Source organism: Megascapheus bottae, chromosome 4 (genome assembly GCF_031878675.1).
Source record: "Megascapheus bottae isolate mThoBot1 chromosome 4, mThoBot2.hap1, whole genome shotgun sequence".
In the NCBI taxonomy this organism is placed as follows: Eukaryota; Metazoa; Chordata; class Mammalia; order Rodentia; family Geomyidae; genus Megascapheus; species Megascapheus bottae.
The window spans coordinates 38608125-38623334 of record NC_143512.1 but is presented as its reverse complement, the minus strand read 5'-3'; the positions used below and the strand labels follow the sequence as shown (position 1 = coordinate 38623334).

Here is a 15210-nt window from a genome sequence, read left to right as displayed (position 1 = left end):
AAAAAAATTACGAAAAAAGAACCAGCTTTGGACACTGAGACCTTCATTACACTTCAGGTTTTCACCTTGCTCCTGTTGCTGACGGGATTTCACATCATGGCTAAATCTGGAAAAATAAATTTCTTTCCTGTCTCTCAAATTACAAAAATCACAAGGAGTCTGTCATTTCAAAATTATAATGAAAATGCTTATATCGAATTCTTCACTTTTGTTAGATTGCACCACGAATTGACTAGTGGCTAAGAACCTTCCAGGCTGTACTATAGCTTCCTGTGTTGGCAGGCAATATCTTTCCCAGCATGCAGCTTTTCTCTAGCATATACTTTGAGGGACTTTGAACTCAGCTTTTGTTCAGTTGACCTAACTTTTTATTTTCCTTTCTTAATTTACTTCCTTTCCTATAGTTATTAATTATTGTTATGGATATACTCTTAGAATTTATACTATATATAATATATATATGTGTCTTATCATTAATTTAACTGTAATATTCATGTTAAGATAGGTATTTGTGAAAAAAATTCTATGAATTTTGTGTTCTTTAAATACTTTGTTCTAGAAGAGAGCCTTCTGACTTGATCCATAGTGATCCTAGTGGATCTCTATACCTCCATACAAATACCATCTTAGATTCCTTTTGGCTTCTTCTTGTTTTCTTCCTGTAATCCTTCATTTAGAAGAAAGAAGCTTCCTGAGAGAGAGTGTTAGAAGAAATGTTTTGAAACTTTACTCAAGGCTAACGTTCTTCCACTTGAGCCACAGCACTACTTCAAGCTTTTTGGTGGTAATTGGAGAAGTTTCAAGACTTTTCCTGCTAGGGTTGGCTTTGAATCAAAATCTTCAGATCTAACTCTACCCAGTAGCTAGGATTACAGGCATGAACCATCAGCACCTGGCTCAGATATATTCTTTAGAGTAGGATATAGTCAAAGGATATGTGCATTTTTAAAATTCTGAAGATATGCTAATTTACTAGTAGTATATAAAAGTGCCTTTTTTAAAATTGTATTTTATTGTTGAGATAATGTATAGAGGGGTTACAGTTACATTCGTCAGGTAATGGATACATTATTTCTCCAATCTTGATATCACTTCCCATGTTTTTGTCCCCCTTCCCCCTTCCTCACCCCCTCACAATCATCTTATTTTTCCTTTTCTCTTCCCTACTTCAAATAAACGAATAAACATATATATATAATACCCCAGGTAACAAAGTCAGATATAGTAACCACATGAGATTAACCATACGGGGAAAAGAAAAGAAAAGAAATAACTTCACATAGTATATTAAGAACAACAATCACAAAGATAAACTTCTTGTGAAAAGTGCCTTTTCTTGCACCATCTGTGACATTATTATTAGGAAGCTTTTAAACCTTTGACATTTTGCTCAATGACAAATAACTGCTTTGTAGTTTTAATTTGCTTGTCTTTCTTTATGTATACAGCTGCTTACATGTTTGTTTGACATTTTCTCTCTTCCATAAAGCTGTGTGTTAAATATGTTTAGTCATTATCCTTTGAGTTGTCATTTTTACGTTCATTTGTTAGGGAGGATTTTATTATTACTGTCATATGAATTTCAGACATGTCTCTCAGCAGTGGCCTTTATATTTATTTGTGATGTTGAGCAGATAGCAAAAATTGTGGTAAACAGTGTACTTTTTATTTTTAATTTAAGTAGTTGTACAAAGGGGTTTCAGTTTCAATTCAGCAACCAAATTGAGTATAGTATACATTGATCAATGTCATCCCTTTCATTCATCAAAATTTTAAATATTTTAAGATGAGAAAGAAAACCCCAAGCAAGTATTGGCTTTATTATTTCTTGCTGAGATTATTTTCTTATAGCTTTAAAATAGTATATATACTTCATTTCATTTCTAATGTAATCCAAACATTTTTGTGTTCTTTTATTGGCATATATTAATTGTATAAGAGGTGTCATTGAAGGTATTTCCAAACATGCATATAATGTACTTAGACCATCTTCACTTCATATTATTCTTTCTCAGAAGAAGAGAGTAGAAAAATAAATACCCTTCCTTTTAATTTTTTTTTTGTGGGTCATGGGATTTGAACTTGGCCTGGGTGCTCTCCTTGAGCTCTTCAGCTCAAGGCTACCACGCTACCCCTGGGCCTGGGAGTTGTCCCTGAGCTCTTCAGCTCTTGGCTACTGCCCTACCCTTGATCCAAGCACCACTTCCTGTTTTCTAGAGGTTAATTGAAGAGTCAAGTCCTTTTGTGCCCAGACTGGCTGGGAACTTTGATCCTCAGATCTCAGCCTCCTGAGTAGCTAGGATTACAGGTGTGAGCCATCGCTCCTGGCTAATATTTTGTGTGTGTGTGTGTGCCAGACATGGGGCTTGAACTCCATGCCTGGGCACTGTCCCTGAGCTTTTCTGATCAAGGCTAGTGCTTTACCACTTGAGCCATAGCTCTGCATACCTAGTTTTTTTGATGCTTAATTGGTGGTGAGAGACTCATGGCCTTTCCTTCCCTGGGCTGGCTTCCAATTTCCATCCTCAGATCTGAGCCCTCTGTATAGCTAGGATTACAGGAATGAGCTACTACCTCCCAGACCTTTTAATAATTTTTAGTTTCATTATGGTATTTTCATTCATACAATTAAACTTCATTTTTATGTGCCTTGTGTTGTCTATGTAAAGAAAATATTTCTACTTACAGTGTTCTACCCAAGAGTTCTTCTTGATTGTCAGAAGCCTATATCAACTGAAGTCAGAATTTCAAGCATTAATACCTGCTGTCAATTCCCATGTGCAGTCAGGCTTGCTCCAGACACTTATGTTAGAAATTCCTGAACTTCTGAATCCAGTGGAAGATTACTTAAAAGTACTTAATGAACAGGCTGCCAAGTAAGTGCTGGATGCTGCTTCCTTCCTTCCCACCACTGAAAGAAAATGCCAGACCCTCCCTTCTTCCCTCTCACTAATAAATGAAAGTAATAAACTCTCCCTTCACTGCAGGAATCAGTGTATTTGCTATTGATCATATGGGTTCTTTTTTTTTTTTTTTTGGTCAGTGTGAGGCTTGAACTCTGGGTCTGGGCTCTGTCCCTGAGCAATTGAGCTCAAAGCCCTGGGCCTAGGTATTGTCCCTGAGCTTTTTAGCTCAAGGCTACCGCCCTACCCCTTGAGCCACTTCCCAGTTTTCCAGTGGATAATTGGAGATAAGAGTCTTATTGGCTTTGTGAGTATGCAAGTGTGACAAGAAAATAAAGTATATAGATGAGAAAAGAATAAAGAAATGCAAGCCGGCATGGTGGCTCACACCTGTAATCCTAGCTACTCAGAAGGCTGAGATCTGAGGATCAAAGTTCAAAGCCAGCCTAGGCACAAAAGGACCTGAGACTCTTATCTCCAATTAACCTCTAGAAAATGGGAAGTAGGGCTTGGCTCAAGGGTAGGGCAGTAGCTTGAGCTGAAGAACTCAGGGACAACGCCCAGGCCCAGTTTAAAGACCATGGCACCTCCTCCTCCCCTGCCCCAGAAATGCAATTGATTGCTAAGTGTTTTACATGAACCCTAAGCATGACAATTACCTGTGTGAACTCAGTCCTTTCCTATCAAGTGCAGATGCAGTACTTCCCAAGTGATGAAAAGTTACAGCCCAAATGAAGTCACTTTGGAATAGTTTATCTACAGCAGCAGAAATGGGCACCAGGCAGCTGGGAGTTTGGCCTAGTGGTAGAGTGCTTGCCTGGTGCTGAGGCTCAAGTGGTAGAGCTCTACCCTTGAGAAAGTTCAAGGACAGTGCTCAGACCCTGAGCTCCAGCCCAGGACTGGCCAAAAAAAAGAAACAAAAGAAATGGGCACCGGGTGATATCTTGTACTCATTTCCTAGATTAGATATTCATAGATGATGGGTCTTATATTTGTGAGACTGCAAAACCAAAGATATTCTTTAAAGGATATTGGATAGTGGGTTCATGATACCCCAAGGAGTACTATGTGAAAAAAAAAACGAATTGATACTTAGTGTTTCCTTTGTTTTCCAGATAGGGAAATGATTAATACTTACTTTTATCTCTTAGTTTCATCATAAGAATCACAAACTTGTAAAATATAATACTTGGATACAGGTTAAGCAATATCCCCATAAGTATTTAGTGGCATACATATTTAGTGGAATTAAAAGCAATTTTCCTGACTTCTAACTTTTTGGGTTTTCATTGTGTTATATATTTGTTAATTGGTTTAATTAATGTGCTTTCATATGTTTGTGTTTTTTTTCATATAATAGAACTGGGGATAAGACTGAAATATTTAGAGATCTCTCTAATTTTCCTTTGATAAGAAAGAGGAAGGATGAAATTCAAGAAGTTAATGACAAGATCCAAGTGCATTTACAGGAAATACGAAGAATACTAAGAAATCCCTCTGCACAATACGTGACCGTGTCAGGGCAGGAGGTAATGTCACACACGTTTCTGTTTTGTATCAGCCTGTCTCAAGTAGAAAAGTTGTTTCAAAATAAATAAAAATCGGGCTGGGAGTGTAGCCTAGTGGTAGAGTGCGTTCCTCAGTATCACACACACAGAAAAAAAAAAAGCCGGTAGTGGCATTGTGGCTCAGAGTACTAGCCTTGAGCAAAAAGTGTCCAAGGATAGTGTTCAGGCCTTGAGTTCCAGCCCCAGGACCTCCCCCTCAAAAAAATTAATATTAATAAGTAAATTTAAAAAAATCTGAATGTAGGATGTTAGTGTTGCTACTTTTTGAAATTGTTTTGTTCCTTGGATGTATGTTATAATAACTCAAATGGATGGTAGAAAACATTTTGGTATTTTTTTTTTAATTCTGTAGGATTTGAACTTCTTATGCTTGTTAATCAGATGTTCTGCTGCTTGCACTTCTCTCTACCCCAGAATAAGAAATAGTTTAATGATGATATTCTCTTAATGTCCTGATGAAGTTTTGATGTGATACATGTTATGGTGTGATCTCTTGACTTTCTTTCAGAAACTTTATTATGAATAGTAACTTAGAAATTTCACTTGTTCAGAATCTGAGAGGAGTTAGACTTATGGTGAAATAATAACCATGTCAGTTCTCTTGGATTACATGGTCATTAAATGGCAGCCCTTGCTCTTGAAGTTGAGAGTATAATTACTAGTGAATAAACCACAGTATCAAAACATACGTCCATGTGGTGAGTCATGCCTGCAGCCCCAGCTATTCAAGAAAGCATGAGAGCGGAAGGATTGCAGATTGAAGTCCTTGATCAACAGTGTGGTGTCAAGTACCTGACATTTCAGCTTTGTGAAAAGAAAGCCATTGGTAGGATTGTTGATTCAGGCAAAGACTCATCTAAAAACTAAATTAAAAAAAAGGCTGAGCTGGGTGCCATGGCTCATGCCTGTAATCCTAGTTACTCAGGAGGATCATGGTTCAAAGCCAGCCCAGGCACTGAAGTCCGTGAGAATCTTATCTCCAATTATCCACCAGAAAACTGGTGCTGTGACTCTAGCATTAGGGCGGTAGCCTTGAGCTGAAGAGCTCAGGGACAGTGCCCAGGCCCAGAGTTCAAACCCCATGACCCAGCCTCCTGCCCAGAAAAAAGAGGCTGAAAGTGTGGTTCAAATGGCAGAGCCTAGGTGGCTCGATGACTCATGAGTGTAATCCTAGCTACCCAGGGGGCTGAGATCTGAGGCTTGCTGGGGTCAGCTAGGGCACTAAAGAACTTGAGACTCTAATCACTAGAAAATGGGAAGTAGGGCTGTGGCTTGGAGGTAGGGTGGTAACCTTGAACTGAAGAGCTTAGGGACAGGTCCCAGGCCAAGTTCTAGCTCCATGACCCACCAAAAAAAAAAAAAAAAAAAAGCAGAGAAGAGGCAGGCTGTGCTGGTGGGGTGAGGCACGTGTGATTCTCAGTGTCTTGTCCACAGTCTGTCTCCAAGCACCTTACACACTGCTGTCACGATCTCCTTCTTATTGGGCACAGCTCTCACTTCCCCACACAGACCTCTCTCCATGTCCCAACAGTTAACAGGACTTGCATGGATTTCTCAGGGTGGTTGCTCACTAACCAGTGGAGGGGGGGATGGGCATTGGGATTTGAAGATACCAGAGCACAGAAGTTTCTGCTACCTTCAGTGGGAAGGTCTGACTTCAAGATCTTTCTCCAGGTGATTGTCAGCCATGACATTAGGGAGCAAGCCAGGAACTGCATGGGGCCACTTTTTTAGTTCTACTTGCTGCAAAGACCATAGACTCCCGTTGTAAACTACATTTTTGCAGAATGCAGGATGGTATCTGTGGAGTTCTACAGGGCTTTCCTTTTACTTCAAGACCTGCTTAAGGGAATTGCGCCCATTTCCTGCCATTTGGCTTATCAGCCTGGTATTAGAGTCCTTTGTTTCATTTCAATTATTTCTGGTCTCTGCTGCTTCCTTTTGCATTCCAGTGCCTTCTCGTACCACTCTCTTCTTCATGTAGTTATGCGCTTGATTATTACTAACTTTTTTTTGGTGGGCAGCATTGAGTTTGAAGAGCCTTCTGCTTGCTAGGCAGATGCTTTTAGGCACAAATGCAGACTTTATTTATTTATTTTTTTTCTGGAGAGGGTCAGCCTCGGATCATAGTCAGGACAAGATGGTTGCCACCACTCTCAGTGGACTGATTGACGCAGAGGTCTCACTACACTTTTAGCCTATACATGTCTTCAGCCTTCATCCTCTTGGTTACATGTGTGAGCTACCACACCCAGCCCATACCTGATGCTTTGTTTCAAATTCCTGGAGATGTAGGGAAGTGCTGGGTATCTCCAGTCTGCCATTTTCCCATTTCCCTTTGTCACTTTTAACTATGTCATTGAGCACAGCAGAATGATCGCTATGTTAATTCCTCTCTATAGACAAGAATGTCTTTAATTCCAAAATTTTTGCTAAGGATGAAAATCCTTAAAATTCTTAAAAAGTATCAGTGTTTCTATGAAAGGAAAAGCAAACACCTAATGAGATGGATATTAACAGTAGCATAAAGTAAAAAGTTCCCATATGGTTATGGGAATTTATGACTGCCCTCAAGAGTTTCTGGATTCCATTCTGTACTAAGTAAGTTTTTAAAATTTGTTTTAACAAAGTACTGATTTTTTTTTTTGGCAATTGTACAGGGTGAGAACCCCAAGATGACATATAGCTAGCGCTAAAAATGAAAAGCAGGATGGAAGAACTTGATTTACTTGTCTCCTGGCTGATTGCAGAGAAGCTAGTGTGTACAACAGTATCTCTAAAGATAGGGTTCCTATAAGTGCAACATATTTCTTTTCATGTAAAAAAAAAATGCCTTCTTTTGGAGATATCAAGGCTTTCTTCATGAGAATAGTTTTCAATCATTCAGGTTTCTTATGGAAAAACTTACTAAAAGTCTCTTCTGTTCAGAATAGAGGAAGGCCATATATCTCAAATGAGTGTTACATCTAATATTTTTATGTAGGTAAGATTGTAATCTGATCTGAGTAACAATTCTTAAGATACATAGATACTAATACATAGAGATTGCTAGGGAAAAATCATTGTTAAAAATACTCATATGGCAATCAGATAAGCATTTAACCTCCCAAGTTAATATCCTTTGTAATGAACTTATTACTAAATGAATGTTGGACATCATAAAGTATTGGGACCTCAATGAGATTTGGTTGCCATATGTAAACTCTCTCAAGAACAAAACTACATTTATTTAGAATGTTTATAAGGTTAATTGCTGTATCACAATTTTGAGGGAATTTTCAAAAATGTAATGGATATTTAAGTATCTACATGTTCATTTCTATTTCTTTTAGTTTATGATTGAAATAAAGAACTCTGCTATATCTTGCATACCAACAGATTGGGTTAAAGTTGGAAGGTACGTGTCAAGCCTCCCTCCCCCTCCCTTTTTTTTGTTTCTAATGTGAATTATGACGTTTATATACTTATATGTTACTGGATTAAAAATAGCTACATTTTTGTAGTAAAGTAGTTTTTTTTTCTGTTAGGTTTTCTTATGGAGTTTTAAATCAAAGATACAGGAATTTTAGCTATTTTTGTCAGTGATTTAAAAATATTTCCAAAAGTACATCTCAGTTTTATATATTTATTTTCTTCCTTTGTAAATAATTGCTGTTACCCCCATAGATCAGAGTACAGAAGGAAAAAAAAAACATTGAGGGATCTCTCAGTGTGAGATTAATTTGGTTGCTGAGCCATTTGATGAATACTGGGCCTGACATTTCTTTTAAGAAACTGAAATTTCATTTTCTACCTCAGTGAACTTCACATTTCTTTGCAGTTAATGCTTTCCCTGGCACAGAGTTATAATAGTGTTTACATTTAAAAACATTTTTTAAAAAATCTTGTAAAACTAAGGCCTGAACCAAGGGTCTTGTACATATCAGGCTCACACTGTACCTGATCCCCCTTTTAAAATTTTGTTTTTAAACAAGTTTCATTGTGTAACCAAGGATGGCCTTCAGCTGATAATCCTCCTACCTCAGCCTCTCAAGTGCTGAGATTGTAGGTCTGTGCCACCATATCTGACTAGGTTAGTTATCTCTTTTTGTTCTGGTTTTTTTTTTTTTTTTGGTTGTTGTTGTTTTTTTTGCCAGTCTTAGGGCTTGAACTCAAGGCCTGAGCACTGTCCTTGGATTTTCTCAAAGCTAGAGCTCTATTACTTGAGCCACAGCACCACTTTCAGTTTTTTGTTTTTGTTTTTGTTTTTGTTTTTTTTCTGTGTATCTGGTACTGAGGAATTAAACCCAGGCCTTTGTGTGTGCTAGGCAAGCACTCTACCACTAGGCCAAACTCCCAATCCCTTCCTCTTTTTGTAACATATCATTAAATGATACAAATAAATTAATAGAAATGTTAGAGAAGCACATTGAGACTGCTTTCCTTCCTTGATTAGCATTAGTTCTCTAGAAGGGCTCACTTAGAGCAGCCAGTGTTAGAGGATTATGTCCTGCTGTGAGAAGTACCCTTTTAGAAGCACACTTGCTAGTGCTGTTAGTTTCACATTTGTGTGAATCTGAAATAAAGATGTTACATTTGTCCATCATAACTTAAGAGAGACAAGTAGCTGGTGAAGGTGTGAAGGAACTCTATGTTAGGAATGGAGGAGAAGTTTGACATGATGTGTCAATGGTTATTAATTTTTTTTAAGAAGGAAAATCGTTTCTTTATAACTCGATACAAATTAATTCTTAATCATACTAAGAAATAACATCACCAACTAGCTCTAATCAGTAATTAAAATATTCTTATGACAGAACTTAATATTGTGCATTTACCCAACTGTCAGCTCAACTTTATCATCAGACTACAGAACGGACAACATAAAAGAGAAAAACCATTTCATTATTAAAATCCTTTACTACAGCACAATTCTAACTCAAAAGAACCTTGGAGATAGTTAAGCCAATTCATTTTATAGGTTAATGACTTGACACTCAGATGAGGTAAAATGATGTGCCTCAAAGTTACACAGGAAGGCTAGAAAAGAAGAAAACCATTTTTTTTTTCCCTCAATAGGATAAGATATTTCACATGTTAAAAGAGAATCAAAGTCATCAGATTAAAATTATATGAGAAATAAAAATTGTTACCTAGGAATTTAAAAGACTAGCCAAGCTATCCTGCCCTGTCCAACCAAACTGCTCCAGACACAGTTATTAATTTTTTAACTAAAAAGCAAAAATTATTTATTATCTATTTTGCCAGCAACAGACACTGAAAGCCTTTTTTGTAGTTGTTGTTTTTGTTTTTTTATGAACAATGCAAAATGTTGTAGTACAGAGGTGGTGAGTGTTTAGAAACACAAGCCATAAATAGCATGGGATTCTTCAGGTCAAATACTATCTTTTTTTTCCTAATACCTGAAGCTGTACTGTTGATTTTAGGATATATTTTCTTTCTTGGCAACCATCCTTTACCTTATCTGCTTTTTGTCCTATGCTATAGCTAATGAATGGAAATACAAAGAGACATTACTAATGTCTCTTACAAAATGGCTTTTGCCAGAAGAGAAAACCATGATAAATACATTTGCACAGAAGTATGGATGATGTAATTGAAAAGCAACAAACAAGGCATAAATCAGTGCCAGGATGTTTTTAACATTCAATTATGTAAATTCGATGAACAAATAAGATGATTTGGGGAACTTTCATTACAGTATTTTGTCTATTTAGCCATGAAGGCTTTGATACAGTTATTGGTTGAAAGATTATCAGTCAGATTTTGAGTGTCTGATAGCTTGCTGGGTTAAATTAGAGATAATGTGATAGTGTATATTAGGAGGGGGAGCTCACAAAGGTCAGAAGGCCTTTGACTTTTCAGCTTGTTGACCTATCCAACAACACTAGTAGCTGCTCTACTTGATATTTGCTAAGTACTCAAAACTAAGTACTCTGCTATGCACTCTGTGTGACCCTCTCCCTAGTACCTGGGAGGTAAGTACTATTACAATCCCTGCTTCATACATGACGAAAGGGATATATAGAGAAAGTCTGTTCTATTTGTCCAGAGTCACAAGAGCTAGTAAGTGGCAAAATTGAAGCCTTGATAAATAATGCTGCAGGGAACATGGTTGGGCTGGTAGCTTTATTGTGGCCTAGTTTGTGGTAAATTGGATAAATGTCTCGCAGTGGAATTGCTGGGTCATAGAGTCATGTACGGTCTTTTGAGGAACCTCCATACTGCTTTCCAGAGTGGTTGAACAAGTTTACATTCAGCATTGTTTACAATAGCCAAGATATGGAATCAATCCAGATACTCCTCAGCGGGTGAATACATCAAGAAAATGTGGTATATATACACAATGAAATTTTATGCGTCCATCAGAGAGAATGGTATTGTCCCACTTGTAAGGAAAAAAAAAATCATATTAAGTCGAAGTAAGCCAAACCCAAAGAAACATAAGTTTCATGATTTCCCTCATTTGTAGTAATTAGAATGTGCCTATAAATCTAACACACATCGTATGGTAAAAGACAAAAAAAATTATACTTGGACATGATAAACAGGATTCTAAATGAAGGAGGATATTCTTAGGAGAGGATCACGAAGGCTCAATAGCTGTGTGCATGTGATCATATAAAATGATGTTTATTGAAATGAACTCAAGAAATGGAAACAAGAGGTTTTTTTATTTTTTGTACATTTTACTTTATTGTTGGAATAATGTGTTACAGTTATATTCGTCAGGTGGTAGGTGCATTACTCCTCACACATTGATACCCCTTTTCATGGTTTTGTCCCCATTTCCCTCCCCTAATCCACTTGTTTCTCCCCTTCCCTTTCCTATTTCAAATAAGCAAATAAATGTTTATACAATATACCAGGTAACAAAGTCAGATACTGTAACAATATGAGTGCATGTTTTTTTATTCTTCCCCTTTTGTTGATGTTTTTGATTTCTGTAATTTTTGTCTTGTATGTAAGTTTATCTGTTTTGGGAAGGGTAAGGGGAAGCACACAAATGGTGGGACCAAGGGTAAACTAATTCAGCAGTGATACTAGACACTGTGTTGAAAATGAACTATACAACTTGTGGAAGACTGGGGTCAGGAGGGAAGTAGCTGAGAGGAAACAAGGGAAGAGGTGACTATTCAAAAAGAAATGTGTTCATTATCTGACCTAAGTAACTGTAACTTTTCAGTACATTACCTTTGCAATTTAAAAAAAAAAAAAAAAAAAAAAGATTGGGCCGGGAGTTTAGCCTAGTGGTTTAGCCTAGCATGCACAATTTCTTGGCACCACATACATAGCAAAAAGCCAGAAATGGTGCTGTGGCTCAAGTGGTAGAGCTCTAGACTTGAGAACGCCCAAGGACAGTGCCTAGGCCCTGAGTTGCCCAGGATTGGCAAAAAAAAAAAAAAAAAATTGAGGCGTTGGTGTAGGTTTTAACTGAGGACCCTATCAACCCTCATTGTTTCCTGAAAATTCCTGATATAAAAGTAGAGATACTACTGAAGACCAAATAAGGAATGTGTGGTATTTCTGCCCAGTCAGGGCTACTAAGCCCTATAGATTCTCTTCTTTATTTGCTTGCTGAATTAATAATTTTGTTTTTGTTGTTGTTTGTTTCTTTTCTTTTTCCCCTGAAATCTGCCAAACATAAAAGTATAAAATATCAAGGACAATATGACCTTCACCAGTGTGCCTTCCCAGCTTTGGCATACCATATTTTGTTGTATCTGCTTCTATTTTTTTAAGCAGGCATTTTTCACTTCGCATAATTTAAAGATAACAGAAAACCTGTGCGTATGAAATAAAACCTCTGAACTCTGACTTTACCATATGGGTGTAGTTTGAAATGAATTTCAAAAGCTTTCTGAATAAAACCATATTCTTTAGCATCAGTAGTTCAGGTTCATGATTGAAGAATGTTCTCTGTTTACAGCTAGTTAGTTCAAGGTTCATCAATGAATAATAAATCACGACTTTAATTTCCTGAAGTGATAGCATCGCTGAATCTCATAACCTTGATTTCCTACTTACTTATTTTTTTTTCCTCTTCTTCTAGCACAAAAGCCGTGAGCCGTTTTCACTCTCCTTTTATTGTAGAAAATTACAGACATCTGAATCAGCTCCGCGAACAGCTAGTCCTTGACTGCAGTGCTGAATGGCTTGATTTTCTAGAGTGAGTTCACAATGAAAAATATAATCTGATTTTTTGCTATGAGAAATAGACCGGAAAATCTTTCCATCAAAAAGAAAAGTAGAGATTACTGCTTGTGGCCTGCTGTCAAATAGTTGAGTACTTATGTTCTTGAATTTTATTTTTAATCCATTGAAATGTATGCTCTTCTTACACAATTGTCACTTTACCAACATTTTGTTTTTAATTATGTTTAGTAGAGTCAGTTTTTTGATATTATACCTTGAAAGTTAGCTTTTTATCGAAGTTCTCAGAGTTGAACAAGTATAGATTACTTGTGTTTTAATTATTTCATTTTATTTCTTTATATATCTATCTCCTGGCTTTTATTTATATTTTTTTATTTTTGTATCGTAAAGGTGACTACAGAAGGGTTACAATTACATAAGTGAGGAAATGAGTACAGTTTTTGTTGAACATTGCTATCCTCTCTCTCAGTTTTTCCCTTCATCCCTCTCCCCTGACCTGAATCCCTAATCCCACAAGTTATAAAGTTCATTTCCAACATAGTGTCTTGTAAGTATCATTTTTGCATTGGTCACTCTTCGTCCTTTGTCTCACCATTTCTGTGATTTCCACTTCCCTTCTCCAAATCAGATAAACTTATGTATAACATAAAGGATACGGAAATCAAAAACAGTGACAATGGGTAAACCAAAGGAAAAATTTTTTAAAAAGAAAGAAAAAAGAAGTAACTATATACTAAGGAAAAAAAATAATAGTACACTAAGCAAAAAATAAGCCTCTTGTTTCCATATCCTGGAGCTAATTTTGATTAGCATCATTTTATATGGTTATATATACATAGCTATTGAGCAATTGTGATCCTCTGCTAGGACTATCCTAGACATTTACTAATTATTATATATGAAGAAAACCAGGCAACCCATGTTTCTTTGGGTCTGGCTTACTTTACTTAGTATGATTTTCTTTGGGTCTGGCTTACTTCACTTAGTACAATTTTTTTTGCAAGTCTTTCCATTTCCTAATGAATGGGCGATGTCATTTTTTCTTCTGGAAGCATAGAATTCCATTGTGTGTGTATATATATATGTATATATATATACACAAATGTGGTATATGTACATGTGTACATATATGAGAAAATGTTATATATATTCCTCCACTGAGGAACAGTGGATCCTAGCTTTTTATTTAAAAATATTTTCATGGGGCTGGGTGTTTGGCCTAGTAGTAGAGTGCTTGCCTAGCATACATGAAGACCCAGGTTCGATTCCTCGGTACTACATACATAGAAAAAAAGCTGGATAGGCTCAAGTGGTAGAGCTCTGAATGTTTAAGTTGAAATGTGATGGTCAGATGTAGTATAAATATAGTGTAATATAGTCTATAGAGGTAATATAGTATAAATAAGTAAATAGGTAGTACAATGTAGTATAAATAGGTAGGCGTCTTTATGTAGTTGCTATTTTAAGTTCATGTAACTATCCCAGAGAGAGAAAGCTCAATGGTCAAGTTTCCTCTCTTTTCCCTGTGAGGTATGCCTGCTTGGATTTTTGTTGTTGTTGTTCTTTGTTTGTATTTATATTAACTAGTAAAGCAGTTGCTTATTGTATAACTTTTATAGGTCTAATAAATGAACTTTCTCCTTTTGTTGTTGCTGTTTCTGTAGGAATTTCAGTGAACATTATCAGTCTTTGTGTAAAGCAGTGCATCACCTAGCAACTGTTGACTGCATCTTCTCTCTGGCCAAGGTCGCAAAGCAAGGCAATTACTGCAGGTAATATATTTTTTAAAAAATCCCTCTTTATTGTTGCTTTGGATACAATGTCATTATCCACCTAACTTCACTATCTTTATCATAAAATATTATAAATATGTTAGACTGATGGTAAAGCTGAATGTCATATACCTGTAGCTTGATTTGAAAAATAACCATGTCCTTTCTTGCCTGCTCTGCAGTGAGCACAGATACAGAATACAGATATTCAGTATAACTTCAGGAACAAATGTTTTATTTTATTTAAAAAAAATTCTTTTTTTATTGTTGTTCATGGGGCTTGAACTTGGGGCTTGGGTGCCCTCCTTGTGCTCTTTTGATCAAGGATATTGCTCTACAAACAAACACACATACACAGACATACACACAGACAGATACACACACACAGAGGCCCCTTGATTTGCATAAACACACTCAAATCTCACCATAACTCATGCCTTTTAGATCAGAAAGGCACAGGTTTGAGTATTACTCATTTAATAACTGATCTTAAAAGTTATATAACCTTGGGCTGGGAGTTTGGCCTAATGGTAGAGTGCTTGCCTAGCATGCACAAAGACCCAGGTTCAATTCCTCAGTACCACATACAAAGAAAAAAAAAAGCTGGAAGTGGTGCTAAGTCTCAAGTGGTAGAGCCCCAGCCTTGGGAAAGTCCAAGGACAGTGCTCAGACCCTGAGTGAAGCCCAGGACTGGCCCCCTCCCCCCACAAAAAAGTTATGTAACCTCTAAACTTATAGTACAGTGAGGCTTATAATAAACAATTAGTAATAGAAGTTGTTATTATTATAGCTATTTATCTGAAAATCAAA

At 36.7% G+C, this 15210-nt stretch overlaps 1 protein-coding gene across 1 annotated transcript in view; it reads left to right on the top strand.

Annotated features, from left to right (window-relative positions):
• Nucleotides 1–15210, top strand: part of Msh3 (mutS homolog 3) — a 122392-nt gene that overhangs the window by 60756 nt on the left and 46426 nt on the right. The window contains exons 14-18 of the mRNA XM_090331697.1: nucleotides 2689–2876; nucleotides 4264–4432; nucleotides 7804–7868; nucleotides 12525–12641; nucleotides 14293–14400. Coding sequence (XP_090187823.1) covers nucleotides 2689–2876; nucleotides 4264–4432; nucleotides 7804–7868; nucleotides 12525–12641; nucleotides 14293–14400 — 647 coding nt within the window. The remainder of the gene's footprint in view (nucleotides 1–2688; nucleotides 2877–4263; nucleotides 4433–7803; nucleotides 7869–12524; nucleotides 12642–14292; nucleotides 14401–15210) is intronic.